The sequence below is a fragment of the Sturnira hondurensis genome, unplaced genomic scaffold (assembly GCF_014824575.4).
Source record: "Sturnira hondurensis isolate 20B ecotype Veracruz unplaced genomic scaffold, ASM1482457v3 Scaffold0014384, whole genome shotgun sequence".
In the NCBI taxonomy this organism is placed as follows: domain Eukaryota; kingdom Metazoa; phylum Chordata; class Mammalia; order Chiroptera; family Phyllostomidae; genus Sturnira; species Sturnira hondurensis.
Genome location: NW_028087015.1, coordinates 40,210,113 through 40,229,456, shown reverse-complemented (window position 1 = coordinate 40,229,456; position 19,344 = coordinate 40,210,113). Strand labels below are relative to the sequence as shown.

General features: G+C 44.2%; 1 protein-coding gene across 3 annotated transcripts in view; it reads left to right on the top strand.

Annotated features, from left to right (window-relative positions):
* The window catches only part of DAB2 (DAB adaptor protein 2), a 169,286-nt gene extending 150,481 nt beyond the window's left edge, over nt 1–18,805 (top strand). For 2 of the 3 annotated variants that reach the window (XM_037063223.1, XM_037063221.1), the window contains exons 5-15: nt 940–1,071; nt 1,565–1,645; nt 2,099–2,125; nt 2,358–2,411; nt 2,813–2,875; nt 7,177–7,836; nt 8,786–8,948; nt 13,434–14,066; nt 14,589–14,698; nt 15,279–15,346; nt 17,102–18,805. In XM_037063223.1, coding sequence (XP_036919118.1) covers nt 940–1,071; nt 1,565–1,645; nt 2,099–2,125; nt 2,358–2,411; nt 2,813–2,875; nt 7,177–7,836; nt 8,786–8,948; nt 13,434–14,066; nt 14,589–14,698; nt 15,279–15,341 — 1,986 coding nt within the window. In that variant the 3' untranslated portion in view covers nt 15,342–15,346; nt 17,102–18,805. The remainder of the gene's footprint in view (nt 1–939; nt 1,072–1,564; nt 1,646–2,098; nt 2,126–2,357; nt 2,412–2,812; nt 2,876–7,176; nt 7,837–8,785; nt 8,949–13,433; nt 14,067–14,588; nt 14,699–15,278; nt 15,347–17,101) is intronic. The other variant, XM_037063222.1, reaches the window with a different exon arrangement.
* The last annotated feature ends 539 nt before the right edge of the window (nt 18,806–19,344 follow it).

The window sequence follows — 19,344 nt, the reverse complement described above, 5'->3', positions numbered from 1 at the left end:
TGCTATCTATCTTTTCCTAGAGATGCCCTCTATCTAATATGCAAAATCCATTGGCCAAACCAGGCTTCCACGTACACTGGAGCCCTGGTACGGGCTCACTCACCCATTGGTCCTCCTGCACTGCTATTGTCGTTCTACCTCATCTCTCATGTCTTATCTTCCCAAGTCCATCAGAGAACGGTGGCAGGTTTCCCTCACAAGCATTCCCTCATTCCCAACCCTCCTGCAATAGCCAGAATGACCATTTCAGTGGCCTTGGGAGTTTGGAAACAAAAGCAAAGACACATTCTGACCACCTACAAATATCGCTGAAGGGCTGAGCTCTGCTGTTCACTTGAAAGGACCAAGAGAAAGGGGGAGGGGAGTCGAGGGGAGGGTACTACTAACCCCATCACTATAGTTCCTGGATATTTAAGTGGGGTCAAGAAACACTTGAAGATAGCATCTAGCAACTTTCAGAATGTACTTGGGATAATTTTTCTAATGATACTTAGTTAATTGTTCTCTGGCCACTCTGAACCATTGTCAAAGGGGCCGTGTGGTCACTTCTCCAGCTTAGTTATGCTGTTTGCTTGAGTTTGTCTTTGAGCTGGGAGAGCAGGCTTGCTTGGAATAGGTTATATAGCCCATCTTCACCTTAGAAATTCTTGGTCTTCCAATCCTCAGTCCTTCCTTCTATGCGACATCACATCTTTAGGGGAGAGAAATGCAAGTACCATTTTTTCAAGAAGGGGCATTCTCCCCTCTCTTGTTTGCTCCTCTTTGCTCCTCTTGGGCCCCTCCCTAATCAGGATAAATATAACTCTAGCCTTCAACCAGAGGTTAAACATTTTTTCTTCAAATATTTTAGCTTTTTCATATATCTGATGCTTAGTTGTGCCAGCCTACAAATAGATTCTAGTTTTCCCAGGAAATCATTTTTTCCGGTTCCTTTTGCAGGTGATTGAGCATGAACATCCAGTAAATAAGATTTCTTTCATTGCCCGTGATGTGACAGACAACCGGGCATTTGGTTATGTGTGCGGAGCAGAAGGCCAGCATCAGTTTTTCGCCATAAAAACAGGACAACAGGTAAGTGCTAAGCTTTGAGGTATACCTGGATGGACCTATCCTTAGTGGAGCACAGGAGTGTCTGCCACTCAATTAGAGAGCTTTCTAGAAACAACTGGAGATACGAGGAAGAATAAACAATCATTCGAAGGACGACTGCCTTCATTGGTCTAGGGAATCTTTTTTAAATATTGTTGGGGTGTGTTTGGCACACGGGTTATTAGAATGGGCTTTCTGACGAGGTCAATACTGATTTTAGAATAATACTGAATTATTCCTAGAAGTGCCAAAGGAACTTGGAAGATTATCATGGTGTTTCTCGCTTTATCCAAGAACTTATTAATCCTGCAGTCTTTTATGGAGATGAGGGTGGTGGTGATATCCCATGAAACAGGGGAGGGTAGTCAGGAGCTTCAAGAGACAGGAAGAAAACAGCAGTAATCAGAACTGATGGGAGACAAAGGGAAGAAAATCATAAGATTAAAATACTGAGACATGCTTTCTCTTCCTTCAGGCTGAGCCATTGGTCATTGATCTCAAAGACCTTTTTCAAGTGATCTATAATGTAAAGAAAAAGGAAGAAGAAAAGAAAAAGGCAAGTACTCCCCAATACAGGTTCTGTTAACCTTAAGTCAGTATTCAGGACCACAGTTGAACATTATGTAAACATAGAGCTTATCTGGAGAGTTGGCTTCTATGTGACTTTCCAAAGTGGGCAAAGCAGGAAAATGCATTATCTGTTATTCCCCATAGAGTAGTGAATAGATGCTATCTCTGGGCACTTTGGATTTCCAGTCCCTGACACCTGTCTTTTCTCCCTGCAAGCTTCACTTTGATTCCAAAGACTATACAAGGCTACCAAGTTTAAGTTCAGTAACTCTATTCAAATCCAGTATTAATATGAAAAGGGCGGGGGAATGTAGAGCAGAGGTAACATGCAAGAGTCTCTCTTGCTTATGCCTGTGAGCCCATAGGTATGTGTGTTCCTTGATTGAAGTCCCTTTAACTATAACTACTAAGATCACTGAATTTGTGTCCTTTTTTTTAGATGGAAGAAGCCAAAAATGCAGTGGAGGTAAAGCTGCATCTCCTCTTCTTGTGAATTGTGCATGTATGATGTGTAGAAGCCTTTGTTTGCTACCTGCCCAGCATGCTTCCCTCTGCCTAATCACTCTATTCATGACCCTCTGGTCAGGGGAGTTGTACAGTTGAATGATCAGTGCCAAAACTGTAACTGCTTAGCAAGCCAGCGAGCTAGGAAAGTAAAACTCGCCAACTAAACCCACAACCATTTGCCATCTTTTCAGAATGGAAGCGAGGCCCTAATGACTCATGACGACCAAGCTAACAAACTGAAATCGGTATGTATGTGGCCCTTTATGATGCTCGCTTACCTGATCATGGGTTTTACTTCCTGTAGATATTGTAAATACAAAATCTGTATGAAAATCCAATTGCCAAAACTATTTTCCTAAACGTGTACAACATTGATACCAATACACAGAGTAACCTTTTTAGTAAACAGATCTGAATCTAATCCAAGTATTTTTAAAGAGTTTGGACCAGATGGATTTGTTTGGGTACCTGTCTACACTTCCTGACCTAAATAACCTAATATCAAATCTGTCCGAGTTAAATGAAAATCCAATCATGACAGCTACTTTCCTACACTTTCGTTTAGTTTAGGAAACAATTTCGACAATATTCAAAGTAATCTTTTCGAGTAGACACATCTGAATCTAATCCAAAATACTTTTTTAAGGCTGTTGACCAGATGGATTTGTTTGGGGACATGTCTACACCTCCTGACCTAAATAGTGCAACAGTAAGTGTCTGTTTTTAAATTTGCAATGTAATGGAAATGACATCTATGACTCAGATTGGCAGTTAGCCAGAAATCTTGAGCATCTCATTGAAACTTGGAGGATGACTGCTGATTTTTTTTTTTTTTTGCATAAAGTGTAAATGGCTACTAGAACAAATTTGCATCTTAAGTCACCACGGGGACCTATCAGCACTAATTCAGATATATTAATATTGCTTAGTTAAATTTGAGCAATAGGTCAGGCAATGTAGTCCTTCTTGGTATTACTTAATATCAGAAGGAGGAGCTGAATAATAATTCCTGGCATAGGTCGACTTGGAGGAAATATGCTTGTTAGATGATCAATTGTAAAGCCTCCTGGCCACTCCATTTATTGTCTGTTCTTTCTCTCGTGATTTAGTGTAAATGTGGTGTGAAGTAAGACTTAAAATAAATATGAGACTCAGTGGTGTTTTAAAAGTTTCTCAAGTTTTACAGAATGCTATAATGTATCAATCTTAATATTGATTGATTCACTAGAACTTTGTGAGCAGAAAACAATATTTTTCTTTACAGATAAGGAAATAATGATTCATAAAAAAGCTCATTTACCTAAGAAAAAAGGTTCAAATGCAACACTAAATGCCAAATCTCAGAACTTTTGAAACTGACCTCAAATGGAATTACCCATGTCATTTTAAATGGGTTTTTATAACTTCTATTGGTTATTTAAGTTTCTTGAGTACATCCTCTCTGCTAGGCACAGCAGTGGGACACACAATGTCAGTGACATCATGAAGTATAGTATCCCACGGAGGGGCTAACATTAAAACCAATTACAAAGTTTGTTAGTAGATGTTAATTATAGGGTATTTATCTAGTTTTAGAGGGTCAGCTAATAGCGCTGAGTGAGTTTCTGGACTTGAACATGAACCAGACAAAAATGGCATCACTGTCTTTCTAGCAGTCTCTTATATCAGGGAATTAGCAAGCAAATCTAGATGACCAAGAGGGTCATTGGAATTAAAGCCACGGCAGATGGAGGACTGGGTAAGTCTCACTGCCCCCTGAGTGCTGCAGAGAATGGCAGGCCTATGAATGTTTACGTAAAATGCCCAAGCCCAGGAGATGAGAAGGGGCAGGGGTTTCCATACTCTTCTCAGCCCTCAACCCTGTGAGGTCCACACTGTATCACAGCATTGCAGGGGCCCTAGAAACCCTACGACAGAGATGCCTGTTTAATGTTTAGTGTTCTTTTAAGCCATCAGTACTAACACACTTGTCTACAGGACATTTCATTCTTCACAATGTGTGTTGCCATTCTAAGGATACATTTTTTGAAATACTGGCATAGAAGCCCCGAAAGGTCCGTGCTAGCTCTGGCGTCCTTCTGATTCCTAGGCAACTTCACCCTTCATGCTCTGGTAGCCCCCTTCCCAAAGTAAATTCATGTCTTAATGACGCACTTTCTAAGTATAACTGACCTTCAAACACGTTTACTGAAAGAGATCAAAGCACTGAGGCTATGAAGTAGAATTCCAGTGGGGTGGGCAAGGAAGCACGGACTGCTTCATCTGCTTCTGTGGCCTTCTAGAAGTTTCTGAAAATAGAAAGGGAAAGCAACGTGAGTCATCCTGAGTCTCACTGATATGAGACTTCTTGCATTCTAAGACTCTTTGGTTTATAAAAATAAAATTCAAGTTTGAATTGCACTAACAATAAATTAAAGGGATGAATACCATCAAAGCACATGGTATCTGATAAGTAAGAGAATTCTAACAGTGCTCATTCTGTGCTGGTCAGACTTTGCTGGTGTGTCCTTACAGAGTGACTTTATAATTCATGGGTCACAAAATAGGTTTATCTCTACTTGATAAAACCGTCATGTTTGAAAGTATTCAAATCTTTCAATAGTTGCTCCAGTACAGATGAAGAGAGGGGGAAGTCTCAATTACCTAGACTTTATACGTCATGCCCTGCCCCTCCCCCAACATTTATACAGAATGGTTTCATGCATTTCCAATAAAACTCATGTTGCAAATTATGTAGCATTCCTTAGGTTGTAATTTTTATTGGAAAACCACTTGGACAATATTCTTCCATACCAGTCTCAAAAACTTAAAAAAAAAATGACAGGAGAAAGGAGGAAAAAAACACGTATTCTAACTTAAAAATTTTGACCATTCAAAAGCACAGTTATTCTCATAAAATGTAGGGCATGGCTCCCCACCAGGGAGATTGACTCTGGTGCAGGGATGGGATCGAGGCAGTGTCATGTAAGTAAGACGCCATGAACAATCCGAACTTGAATGTGGTTAGGGTCAAAGCAAACTGGATCCCCTTGTGAGACATTTTGGAAGTCGAGCTCATAAAGCTTGTTTTGACATAGGGAGCAGCAGGAGGCCCCAAAAGCTTTGGTCATGGAAGTCCAGGACTTGGCAGACTGGAATGATAGGTGAGACACCTACATGGACAAGAGCAAGGCCATGCAACTCAGTCTTAAAAGCCTTGTCTCTGTACAGACACCTCTCAAGTTGCCTGCTGCCCCTCTTACGGGGGCTCCTCAAAGGCAGGGTCTGTATTTTACCTTCCTGGTGCCAGGGCTTGTCTCTCAGGTCCTCTGACGGTGGCCAAGTGGATGCAGTGTTGACATCCAACAAAGAAGTCATGAAGCTCTGGACTGGCGTGGGGAAGAGGGGTGAACGAGAGGGCTTGCACTTTTCAGTTGTAGTCTGTGAACTGGACTCTTAATCTCAAATTAGCAGCAACCCTGCCCTGAGAGGAGCCTTATATGTTTTGATGGGATGAATACCATCAAAGCACATGGTATCTGATAAGTAAGAGAATTCTAACAGTGCTCATTCTGTGCTGGTCAGACTTTGCTGGTGTGTCCTTACAGAGTGACTTTATAATTCATGGGTCACAAAATAGGTTTATCTCTACTTGATAAAACCTTCCTTATAGGGAGGCTATTCAGAAGTCTAACATTGGCTCCTGTTGGGTGTCCTAAGAACTTCTTCCAAAGTATTCGAGAAGGAGCACCCTACCAGCTGTGAACACCCAACTGTTCTAACCGGAGCTGGCTCATAATAAAGCAATAAATATTGAAATCACAAGCTTTTATAATACGCTGTCCCCTACCTTTTGATTGTTAAAGATCCCTACATTAAGAGATCTTCCGATCCATTTCTTTGATTTAAAAAATTTATTTTTAATGACAAGCTCTTCTTCTGACAAATTCTGTTCTTTACAAAGAGAAAAGCTGGTTTCTAAAAATTGTGTTTTATACCTAGCACTATATAAATGAACAAGTAAATGATCACCTTGCCAGAAAATGGTAATGCATAGAATTTGTAGAGGAGAGGAGTGCATTTGGCATGTCTTTCAAATGAACTCAAGCCCATATGTCTACTTCATTCATAAATTAAAGATTAGATTATACATACATTAAAGATGAATTAAAGAATAGTTGAATTTAGCCACTAAATAGATGGGATGACTGTTACAACAAAGGTCACTCTAACGTGAGAGGTTAATGTGATGTGTTACGCTAGATTAGATGACTGTTTTGAGCATCGCTCTCTCGGAAAGGGGAAGACCAAAGGGTGTGTGCAGAGGAGAGGCTAGGACCATGAGAATGAGAGATCTAACTGGGCTAGCACTTCGGAGAAGATCCTTAAGTATTTTAAAAGGCACACATGACAGTCTGTGATGTGAGAGGAAAATTCCACCGCCACAAGGAAAGACCAATGACAGGGAGATATATCTGACCTTAAACTTTATTACAGCCAGAACTGTGAAATTTGAATGCATTACCCAATGAATGTGCTCGTTTAGAGACGTGAGGTTCTGTGCCCAGGGGGTACAGCAGAAGGGACCCCATCAGGTAGGACGTGGTCTGGGCTTTGGAGATCCTGTCTTCCTTTCAAGCTTTGTAGACTTAGGAAATCACAGCAGATTCCTTTCAAGACTTTCAAAGACATGAATTGAAACAAGGATGATGGTGGACTCAGCCAGTCTTAAGGCTGAGCAGTGACATGAGTACACAACAGGAAGATTTCATCTAATAAGGGGCCAATGAAGTTGAGACATAAATAAAAAGGGCATGGGGTGGGGGAGGGGCAGGGAGGACCTATTCAACTAGTAAATGTACTCACGGAGGTGATGGGAAGAGATCATGGTCAACCAGTTAGCCAAACTAAAAAAAAAAACCTAATGGGAATTTTGGTACTTCTGGTAACTTTATGTAGCTTTCTCATTTGAAGTCACAAAATGGACTAACACTTCCTTTTTTTTTTTTCTTTTCTTTCCAAATGTGATAGGAAAGCAAAGATATCCTGTTAGTGGATCTAAACTCTGAAATCAACACCAATCAGAATTCTTTAAGAGAAAATTCATTCTTAACAAACGGCATCACCTCCTCCTCTCTTCCACGACCAAAGCCTCAGGCACCTTTCTTGCCCGAAAATGCCTTTTCTGCCAATCTCAATTTCTTTCCCACCCCTAATCCCGATCCTTTCCGCGATGATCCTTTTGCACAACAAGACCAATCGTCACCCTCTTCGTTTGATTCTCTCAAATCTCCAGAGCAGAAGACAGAGGACTTGAGTGGCTTGTCTGCTCCCCTGAGTAATGGGCCCCTGAATGGGGATGCTGATTACTTTGGTCAGCAGTTTGACCAAATCTCTAACCGGACTGGCAAACAGGAAGCTCAGGCAGACCCGTGGCCCCTTGCGAGTCCACAGACACAGACCCAGCCAGCAGTGAGAACTCAGAACGGGGTCTCTGAGAGAGAGCAGAACGGCTTCCAGGTCAAATCCTCCCTGAACCCTTTTGTGGGAAGCCCCCCCAAAGGACTGCCCGTACCAAATGGCATAAAGCAGGACTTGGAAAGCTCTGTCCAGTCCTCGGCACATGACTCCATAGCCATTATCCCACCTCCACAAAGTACCAAACCAGGAAGAGGCAGAAGGACTGCCAAGGTGAATGAGCTTCTCTGCATGTCCCCTGGCAGGTTGCATGTTCGGGGTCAAAGGGCGGTAGGATGCGAGCGGGCTTTCCTGCTGCTGTCACTTCCTGTGTGGCTGCAGAATAGAGGGCGGGGTGAGGCCCTGTTCTTTGGAAATCCCTTCCTCTCATCACCACCCTTCGGAAGCTTCTCCCCCCCCGGCAGTGTTTGTCACCCCTGCTTTCCGTGCGCATGTCTTGTCTCTTATTATGAACTAAACACAGTGTTTTTGTTTTCATTTCTAATGCTGCTATGCTTCTGTACCTCTGGTAAGTTCAGTGGTCACACTGGGAGTGGAGGGCAAGGGTCCTTGTGATTCCCTTCATCCCTTCCCCACACTAACCCACGCCCCACACACACCCGTCCTGTTGCATTAATGTCCCAAGTGGTTGTGTTGAATTCTTGAGTTTGTCTCCTGTGTTAAAAGTTGACTGACTAATCCGTTATCTTAAAAGAAACATGTATTTACTATTTCATTCAAAAGCAATTTAAAATGCAGTTTCTGTATGCTTTTTAAAATCTCATTGGAATATGTAGGCTGGCCTAACAATGAGACCGCTGTGTCAATTTTATGGATTCCAATCCACTAGAATGATCAGAAATATTTAAGCTACTTATTTACAGTTGTCCCTTCTTTCCCAGCTTCAAGCTTTTAGTGGATAAGGAAACCAGACAGATACAAATGTGTAAAATAAGTAAATTAGATTTCCATTAGAGAGTCCAAAATCCAACATTCTGCCTATTGCAGAGATCCTTGTCTTGTTTGTTTGGTTGGCTGGTTGGCTTTTTGTAGTAGTTTATCAGTAATCGGAAACAGTTCCTTTCTGTGTGGTTCCCCAGTCAGAAGGACAGAGTAGGAGATGGAATGAGACAGCATTTCTCTGTCCCCAGTAACTCCTCTCCGCCCCTCTCCGCCCTGTCAGTCTCCAGCAAATGACTTGCTGACGTCAGACATCTTTGCTGCTCCCGACTCAGAAGCTCCTGGCCAGGCATCACCCACTGGACAACCTGCAACTCCGCAGGCCAGCCCCCTGGACCTCTTCAAAACCAACACCTCTGCCCCTGTGGGGCCCCTTGCAGGTCTAGGTAAGTGCCTGAGAGGGAGTCCAGCTTGGCTCTGACTTTCACTATTAGGGCCATGGTGGGTAGGGCAAAGACACGCATATCCACAGAGGTTTCAGGGACAGAACATTTAGCAACCTAGGGAACTTTTCTCCTACTTTTACTTCTCTACCATCCCACCCACATTTGGCACCCCCGACTTGTAAATGAAATGCGTCTCCTTGAGTTGGCATGTGAGAAGAAATCAATTCTCAATGAGGCACTTATTTGAACCAATGGATAATAGCTTACTGAAGACAATTACAAGGGAGTCTGAAGCTCAGACCAGCTTTATGAGAGAAATGGGGCTGAGATGACAGAGTCTTAACTATCGTCTCTGTTCGAAAAGTAACAACGTGCATGTCTTCCATGGAGTTTGCCATTATGAGATCAAAGCCCTGGCCCCTATTAAACTGATAGCCCTATTGGAAGGTATTTTGGACCCCAAGAGGGATGTGATTGAAGTCTGAAGCAAGCGCAAGTCACAGAATGAAAGTCCTGGGTTCTGAGCCCAGCTCTGTCCCTTGACCTAAGGTGGTGTGGGACAAGCATATATGCTATCGGTCTCTGCAAATGTAAGTTTTAGCAACTCCTTGCCAATATTTTGCCCAGCTGAGTCTCTTAATAGTGTAAGAAGACAAATACTAGGAACCTGAATTTGAAAAGAGCACAGAGATAAGGGAAGAAGCAGGATTCTATTAGAGAACTAGGATGTGCTGGTGCTGTCATTCATGAATCTATCCTTAGCTCACATGAGCCACAGAGCCAGTCTGCGGCAGACGCTGGGCAAGGTCACCACGCTGGGGGCTGGCCCTGCTGCTCTTCGTCCACAGCCTCCTGGCCTTTCCTGCCCCTGCGGTACAGCCTCCAGAAACCTTGACAATAGCCCTCGCCACCCTGCTGGGGGTTCTCTTCGTATTTCTGCTTCTTGGCATCGCTATGAGCTCCAAGTCGACTCCAACCTGGGAGGGGGCAGAGAGGGGCTCTCTGCTTCACTTTGTAAAATTTGATCAGGGATCTTCCTCTGCCCCCTGCAGAGTCAGTCAGCAGGCCCCTGTTTGGTGGTTTTCTCTGCTTTCCTGCAGAGAAGCATAATGTGGCTCTGTCCCTTACATCTGTCTAAGCGTATCTGGAGTAGGGTGGAGCAAAAGGACGGTTGTCATCCTAACGGCTGAAACACGTGCGGGGGTGAGAAGCCAACACGTCCCAGGGTTCTGCTTGCATTCGCACCATCAAGAGACCTTCCCTGAGCTCTTTGTGTCTTCTGGAAGCTTCCCTGTTCTGCTTTGCTCTTTCCCCATATCCCCAAGTAGAGCTGGCTAGTGCTTTTCCTCGCAGAAGAGGAAGGAGCTTGCAGTCAATGCCTATCGCCAGATCACATCCCAAAGCTTTGTAGTCCAATATCATGCCCTGAAGAATTTTTACAGCCAATATTTAACAAGTCAGCCTGGAAATACAGCTGGACCCTATAACTGTTAATTTATTCAGACGAAGTGAAGCTTTTTGGCTAGGTGCCCCTGCGGAGGCCTCAGGGTATACAACTGCAGAATACTGATGATTCTTCCAAGTTGAGACATGGGACTCAAACTGAGCTCTACAGTATAGCCCCTGTCCACTCGCAGGGATCCTCAGCCAAACCCTGGAAGGTTGCAGGTCCAGCTTCAGCTGAACCCAGCTGGAGGACTCTCTCCTCTGGAGAACTGGGGCTGGGGAGAGGGGACTGTAGAAAGCTGAGCCTTCAGCTTTGACTAGCTGCCCTGTGTTTTTATCTAGTATCAGAAAAAATAAAATTAACTTTTTTGTTTTACCAAAACTCTCCTTTTTTTTTTTACCCTCTTGCCTCTACCTTTTCCAGGGGCCTTAGATACATACATATCTTGGAAACACGACACATGAAATCTGGTAGATGGGAATGAAGCTGGCATATGTACACACTGGGAAAGCCTTCCTTTCCTGGCTTATTCAATACCTTTCTCTTTTACCACCACTCCCACTAACCCCATCTGTGACCGAGGCCAAACATTTCCCTAAGGGAAGGCAAGCCATTCAACATGGAAGATGATAAAACTCTACCCAATTGGAACATCCAATTGGTGTAAATTATTAGTGAGCGGCTCTGGGTTCAGTTCATGAAATTTAAGTGAATTTGTTTTAAAATGCTAGAAATAACTTCATTCAAAATCAATTCACTTTTCAAAGCCTCTATTAATGCAATCTAAGAGAAATTCCCCTTTGATCAGTTATAAAAGGAGTATGTATATGCTTCAGTGTAAATGACATCTAATACTGTATCTGTAAAATAAATATTTGGATTAACAGTCCATTAAAAACAAATAGTCCTGCCTTTCGATGCCAAAGAGGCACAGCAGGAGGATGGGCTGCTGGGTTCGGAGCCAGCGCGCCTGAGTTCTAGTCTGTACTGTCAGACTGTGACTTTCCCAAGTCACTAATACCCTTGTCCCCAGTTCCCTCCCCTCAAAAATAAGCATGTTGACTCAGTAAGAGGACCTTGCCTGAAACCCACGGCTCTCCATGAGCTCACCATATGCGCGCACGGCCAGATGGCTGGTGCCTGCGTGGATGCTGACTAGAATCAACACCAGTCTCCAGTACTGGGGAAATTCAAGATGCGGCGCCCTGCTACATCAGCCCCTGCGTACCATTTTCAAAATAGTTCTCACTCTGGAAACAAAAACATCACTCAAGTTTGAGGGCCTCAGTTTGGTTAGAAAATCTTCATGATGAAAGAATGCTCAGCTCCGAAGCTCAGAACAAGTAGGTTTTGAGAGCAGAGCATCGTTTGTGAACAGGTCTGAGGCCGAGTGTAGGTTTTCTGTTAGTGGCGACCCTGTCACCAGGTCACTGATACACTTGGGAAGAGGCAGAAGAGACAAAGATTTGAACAAGGCGGAGGCCGGAAGCATCTCCAGAAGAGGGTGTTGAACATAGAAGAGACTTGGATTTTCGTGGTTTTGGCAATTCCTAGTCAATGCGGCCAGGAGGCAGGACGTGGAGCATGGGCCCCCTTTGAGATAAAATCCCCAAGCTGTTACCCACCTCAGGAGGTTTTCCTGCTTCACGGTATCTCTTCTCCCTCCCCTCCCCTTTGCTCTGGTCCAACTTCTGGCAAAGCTTTGTNCTCCAGAAGAGGGTGTTGAACATAGAAGAGACTTGGATTTTCGTGGTTTTGGCAATTCCTAGTCAATGCGGCCAGGAGGCAGGACGTGGGGCATGGGCCCCCTTTGAGATAAAATCCCCAAGCTGTTACCCACCTCAGGAGGTTTTCCTGCTTCACGGTATCTCTTCTCCCTCCCCTCCCCTTTGCTCTGGTCCAACTTCTGGCAAAGCTTTGTGAGTGACACATGCAGGGAGCACTTTTATTTGATTCACTCTCCCAGGATAACTAACCTTTCCTCCATGTTTGTGCTGTCTTGGCACCAACCAAATGTCTTCATCCTTTTATATAACTATATCGACCTTGGCAGCATTTAAAAGCAAGGCAACTTTGAAAGGGTTTCTTCAGGGTGCAAGCATGTTGAGGCCTAAGGCACATGCATGCTAGCTGGTTTCCATAAGACCAGACAGGAGACAGCCGCCAAGCGAAAAGGTGGAATCAGTGACTCATCCCCCGTGGAGTATCTTAATTAACCACTTCATAAGCATCCTGGTCTGTGTATGTAGGTGTATTCATGCAACAAATAAGTTGATCAGATTGACAGGCTCTGTTCTAGCTGCATAAAATGTATCAGTGTCTGTATAATAAGGGTTTGTTTTTTCATGACTAGGTACCTAATGTAGAAAAAAAAAGGGCTTCAAAATTGCTCTGGTTCATATGGGTCAGTGGAGGGAGAGCTGGTCTGCAAACCAGAGGGTCACCAGTTCAATTTCCAGCCTGGGGCACATGCCCGGGTTGTGGGCCAGGACCCCAGTGGGTGACACACAAGAGGCACCCACACACTGAAGTTTCTCTCCTCTTTTGCCCACCCTTCCCCCCTACCTAAAAATAAATGGAGTGTTTTAATTTTTTAAGATTTTATTTATTTATCTTTAGAGGGGAAAGGAAGGAGAGAAGGAGAAAAATATTAATGTGTGGTTGCTTCTCGTGAGTCCCCTGCTGGGAACTGGCCCACAACCCAGGCATATGCCCTGACTGGGAATCGAACCGCGATCGTGTGGTTCACAGGCCCTCGCTCAACCCACTGAGCTACGCCAGCCAGGGCATTGGAGTGTTTTAAAAAAAATTTTTTTTAAATATTTACTCTGCAGTCGGGTACTAGCAGTACTATATTAGCTAGTTGATCTTCAGGTGATTTCATTTCTCAGAGATGATTTTCCACGGCAGCCTCAAGGCTGAAAGAAGGCATTTGTCCCATAGATGCTTTATAAATGCTTCCTGGAGTCATGTTTTCTGAAACTGAACATCCTGTTCAAGACTGTCTCCTGATCAGCCCTTTCTCTCACTTCCTTCAGGAGGGGTACAGATGACACCCCCTCAGGCAGGACCCTGGAGCCCAGCCTCTGTGGTGTTCAATCAGTCCACCTCGGTGGTCCCAGGAGCCATGGTGGCCGGCCAGCCTTCAGGATTCAGTCCGCCAATGGTTTTTACCACAACCCCCCCTGTTGCAGGTTGGAGCCAGCCTTCATCCTATGCAGCCTCAGCTTCCCCTCCAGCCCCTGTTGTTTGGGGCCCATCAGCATCTGTGCCACCCAACACCTGGTCATCAGCAAGCCCTTTGGGAAACCCTTTCCAGAGCAATATTTTCCCAGCTCCTGCTGTATCTGTCCAGCCCCCTCCCATGCTCTCCTCTCTCCTGGCCACGCCCCCTCAACCGCCGCCCAGAACTGGCCCTCCAAGGGACATCTCCACCGATGCCTTCGTCGCCTTGGACCCACTCGGGGATAAAGAAGTCAAGGAAGTGAAAGAAATGTTTAAGGACTTACAGCTGCGGCAACCTCCCGTTGTCCCCGCAAGGAAGGGAGACCCGACCCCTTCTGGGACCTCAAGTGCCTTCTCCAGTTACTTCACCAGCAAAGTGGGCATTCCTCAGGAGAACGCAGACCACGATGACTTTGAGGCTAATCAGCTGTTGAGAAAGATCAATGGTAAGCTGCCCACTTCTCTGTCCACTATACCAGCCAGTATTTCCGCTGTCACATAGGCCCCCAGAGCCCCTCCGAACTCTCCCCCACCCACCAATAGCCTTACTTCAACTTAACCATTTACCTTAAGAAGCCAACTATTTACCTTAGTTCTTCCTAAGGTCTGGCCCAATGCTGCCCTCTTGTGACAAATCTTAGAAGGGCTGCCAAGAGCTACTGAAATTCAGTGGGGCCATGGCACCCCTGGAGGGCTGTGTGACAAGTCTCAGCCACACCCCACGGTCTTCAGTGAGGGAATTCTGAACCTCTCCCACTCCCAACAAATAGTTATGTGTGGCGTTCTCTTCTGAGAAGGGAGGTATTTTCCTGAGATCTTTAGCAGTCCTAGCATACTTTGGGTGGTGATTTTTGTGCCATTAATATAAATTTCCAAAGTAGGGAATTTAACTTGCCAAGATAAGGCTGACTTGTGCCTGCATTCAGGGAAAGTTTGTCTACTGACTCCTCGGGTTTTTCACCTTTCAGAACCACCAAAGCCAGCTCCCAGACAAGGCGCCCTGCCGGTTACCAAATCTTCTGACAATGCATCTGAGAATCCTTTCTCTAAAAATTCTTTCAGTGCCTCGCAAGCCTCTGTAAGTATCAACTGCTACAAGCTGTTGTCCCAACACACATGCCACACAAAGTCACTGCGTCCTCAGTGAGCTTTGCTTGCAGGTGTAATAACTCTGATAGGAAAGGACGTTCCAAGAAGATGTATCACCGAGCACCAGCACAGTGTAAACATCTACGCAGACTAGGGGAAGACTGTTTTTGCAGGGATTACTATTCTCAATGTGAGAAATGAGCATCAGACAGAAAACACCCTTTGTGTCTCACTGAGCCTGGCTCCTGGAAGCATTCTGGGGCAAAATCAAGCTGAAATACTAAAAAAAAATCTTTCAGATATAAGTTCCTGATTTCCCACCCATGATTGTGTAGCTCGTAAAAATACTACTTCCCATTCTGGGGAGGCAACTATAATTTACTTGAACCTCGGCTTTGATGTAAATAATAAATATATATCACCAGGTACAAGCTGGCAAACGTGAATCATAGTAGTCCCTTCTGTTACCTAAGTGATCTTTAAAGAAAGTAGAGAAGTCTGGTACAGCTTTTTTTATTTTTCATATTGCTATAATTATACCTGCTGACGAGGTGGTTGTTTCTCCATAGGCTTCTCCTCAACCTGTGGCTCCCGGTGTGTACAGGGACCCTTTCGGAAGTCCTTTTGCCTAGTTTCTGTAAGTAGGTGGCATGGGGGGAGAGGGTGCAGGGGAAATTTTCATTTTAGCATTTGGAAGAGGTTAAATCTCTGTCATTTGGAAGTAATAGACCTGGAAATCTATACTTAGCTCCTTTGATAATGGCTTGACTGGGCACTTAAGAATAGAATTCTTTTTTAAAAAGATTTTATTTATTTATCTTTAGAGGGGAAGGAGAGAGGGAGAGAGAAACATCAATGTATGGTTGCCTTTTGTGCGTCCCCTGCTGGGAAATGGCCTGCAGGGAACTGGCCTGCAACCCAGGCATGTGCCCTGACTGGGAATCGAACCACGATCGTGTGGTTCGCAGGCCCACGCTCAATCCACTGAGCTACGCCAGCCAGGGCCTAAGAATAGAATTCTTATCTCTGGCAAAAATAGTAATGTGCCCATAGGCATATGGATTTCTGTCATGTCCTATGTTTTTGATATTTCAGTTGGGTACAGAAGTAAAGCACAACATAACATAACAGCTTTCTAGTTCGTTTTGGGTTTTGGGGTTTTTTTTTACCTTTCTTTACAAGTGATGGCAAAGCATCCTGGTACTCATTCAGTGCCCACAGGTTCAAAATCTGTGGACTTTCTGAAGCCACCAAACAGGTCAGCTAAACAGGTGATGGTCACGCCACTTCTGCCTCCCGAATCAGGACTCCTTTCTCTGTGGAGGCCCTGAAATTAGTGTGAAGTAGTCTGATGACCTTAAATCCAAAGTGGTGACAGCTGCTGATGCCTCCTTCAAAAGCAGTGCCCAGGGCACACACGTTGGCAGGTTGATTCTTCTCGCTGGTAGGTTTCACCCGAAGTAAGTCATTGGTGTGATCACCTTAGACTGCGGCTCTGCCAGGGCTCAGCGTGACCCTTTCTTTCTTAACAGCGAGTGAAGCCAAAAGACTGCAGTGAGTGGAGGAAAGGAGGTTTCTCCGCGTTTTAGAGCAGGTGGAGCAAAGCTGGTCGCGGAGAGCCACAGGAAGAGCGAAGAGAACCCAAGCCCATTTATTTCCTCAGTCTTGCCCCATCCAAGCGGACCTCAACACCATGTCTTATCCCATCTAGAATTGAACTGCCTTAAGTAGATAACCGTCTTCAATCTGACAGCAATAAGACTGACTTCATTTTAAATTTGGATCATCTCTCTTCGATCCATTTCTACAGTTACAGTGTCTCTCAAGTGCATTTTCATAAAATCTACTTCCGAGAACTGGGTGCGATTACTGAAAAGGCAAACCCCAGGACCCCGCCCCAGCCCTAAAACATCCCCGTCTGGTGCAGAGGAGGAAAGACTGGCTTCCAGCGGGTGTCCGGGCGATGTCTAATGACGATGGGGCCGTGTGCCGTGCTGTGGCTCGGGGAGTCACGGCAGAGACGTGTTCTCACCCTCCGCTCCAGGAGAGACAGATAGTAAACGATAAACAACACTCATGGTGCTTGCACTAAATCGAGTTGACTCCAGTGCTTGGGTCATGAAAGAAGGATAATCCTGGCCACCCCGATAGCTTGATAGACTGGGAGGGGAGCTATCAGGAGAAAAAATAGCTGACATTATTGATCACTTGGGTTCATCCCTTCATTACAGGTTCTATGCTTATTATCTCATTTACTCCTCTGGCACCAGCTTGAGGAGATACCATTCCTGACATTTTAAACAATGATGCGGTAGTTAATGTATTGATATTCAATCCAAAAATTGTAACCACGGGTTTTTTATTGTTGCTGTTGTTCTTCATCCTTCTCTAGGAACCAGGCCACCTGACTACCCAGAGGAGCAAAAGGATGGCCAGACAAAGTGGACAGCCCGACAAGCCCTGACCTCTGTTCCAGCTTTGATATATTATCCGTTGCCTTATTTCTTGCTGCCTCTTCCACGTGTAAAATGCCTGTCACTTGTCGTTTAGGTCAAAGCTAAACCGAATCTATGGCTTTAAATAAATTAAGAACCTAAACTCTCTAGCTTAAGTGTAAATGAAGTAGTTTCCCTACTTGATCCCTTGCCTGTTGTGTCCCTAACCTTCTAGAACATTCCACCATGTACCCTCTGGTTGAGTGACTCAGCCACCACAACCTCTCAGATCAGACTGCTTTGAATAAATTTTAAAATCCTCACTGTTCACAGTTGTGCGGGGGTTTCGTTTTAGAGCATAAAACCTAAACACAGTAGAGCAAGGCACCTTCTCAAGTCTTGCTTCAGACCATCACTTCCAGAGAATTTTTCAAGTTACATTGAAGCAAGCGCAACTTCTCCCTAGACATGTTGGAACCCGACACACCCAAGAGCCTTTGTAAAGATGGCGTTTCTGCTATTGCTGAAGATCATTTGTTTTTTCTCAAGGGCCCAATTGTCCTCTTTCCAATCTGCCAGCTTTTGCCAATGAGGGAAAAGCATTATTTGTCTCTCCTCTCCTTTTCCTTCTGATTCTCCTTTCCATCTGTCTTGCTCCCAGGTTCATATACTATTACCTCCCTTTTGCAAGAAATGGAGTTTTATGGGACAAAACTTCCAATGATTCACAGACCTGAACTCTCGCCACCTTCTCAGTAATTTCTAGTCCAGTAATTAGAACCACAAACGGGACAACCTTTATCCTTTCTGTGGAATAAGGGGCCATCCTCTTGAGCTGAAGTCCCTGAAGAATAGTTCATGTTGAAGAAAACCTGAACTCAACTCAGCAGTGAAGGACAACACATCACAAAGATAAACGTGATTGTGCCAAACATAAGGTGCTTATTTGGGGTCATGCGAGACCTTTATCGAGTAACAGGAAAACTTTTCTCAAAGCCACAGTCTCACGGCTAGTTAGAAGATAAATAGGAAAAAAAACAGCACACAATCATTTGCTCTTATTATTAAAAGCCTAATGTCTGTAATATTTTTCTCCTCATAACCTTGGACAATTCCCCAGTTTGTGTTCCATCCTATCATTAGCACAGTCCTGAAGGGTTTATTCTTGCCAAAATGAGTTTTGTTTGTTTATGTTGGATTTTTGATGTTGTCTCTTGATCCCTAATGCTCAGGTTCTGGTGGGTGTCAGTCGACCACATACAACGTAACCTTTAGATAGAAACGATGGTGATGGCTCGGGATCTAAATAAGATGGCGGCTTCATGAACCTCTGTTAATTAGCCCCAAGTCATCCAAGCTGAAGTCCTGTGGTTTTCTGTTTAATGGTAGTGAAATAGCTCATTGTGTTTGGCATAATTTTTCATCTGGCTTCCTATTCAGTCATTATAAATGCAGACTTGAAATAGTATTTTGTATGTCCAAATACCTAAATGTACTCAACTGGAGACAATTATTTCCAGGTAGTTGAATTTTTGAAAGTAGAAGAAAAAATTTTAAATGATGATCAGCCACTCAGTTGTTTTATACATACTTGTTTACTTGTGCACTTTTCTGTATGCAAATAAAGCTATAAATTTACTCATTTCAATAAACTGGAATGGCAGAATCTCATGTGTTTCCATCAGTTTATTCTACCATTCGACCTCTGTTGTTTTGTGTTGATGTATTAGGGTCAAGGTATAAAATGCACCCATCTAAGGTGAGTAAAAATTATAATACATTGTGGATTGTCACAAAGATGGAAAAAATGGAAATCCATGAAATAAGACCATGAGTAAATTATTGGGCAACATCTTTCAATTCTCCCCTCTCTCAAACTGACACGCCCCCCTTCCTGAGAGTTTAATGGGCATCCAGTGGATTAGCCCTGCACCAGAACAGCTTCAACAAATGTCGGGAACAAAAATCACTCGATAGTGAACTCCTGACTCCCACCTTTCACCCTTCACCTACTCCTGTTCTTGTCTGACCTCACCGAGACGCAGCGCGGACTGGCCCAGGCTGGTGCGGGCCATTCAGAGGAACTTCGGTATGAGGTAGGCTGGCTGATGATCAGGCATCTGTAGCAGTAGGGCACTTTTTAAAAAACATTTTTATTTATTGATTTGAGAGAAGGGGGGAAGATAGAGAGAGAGAAAGA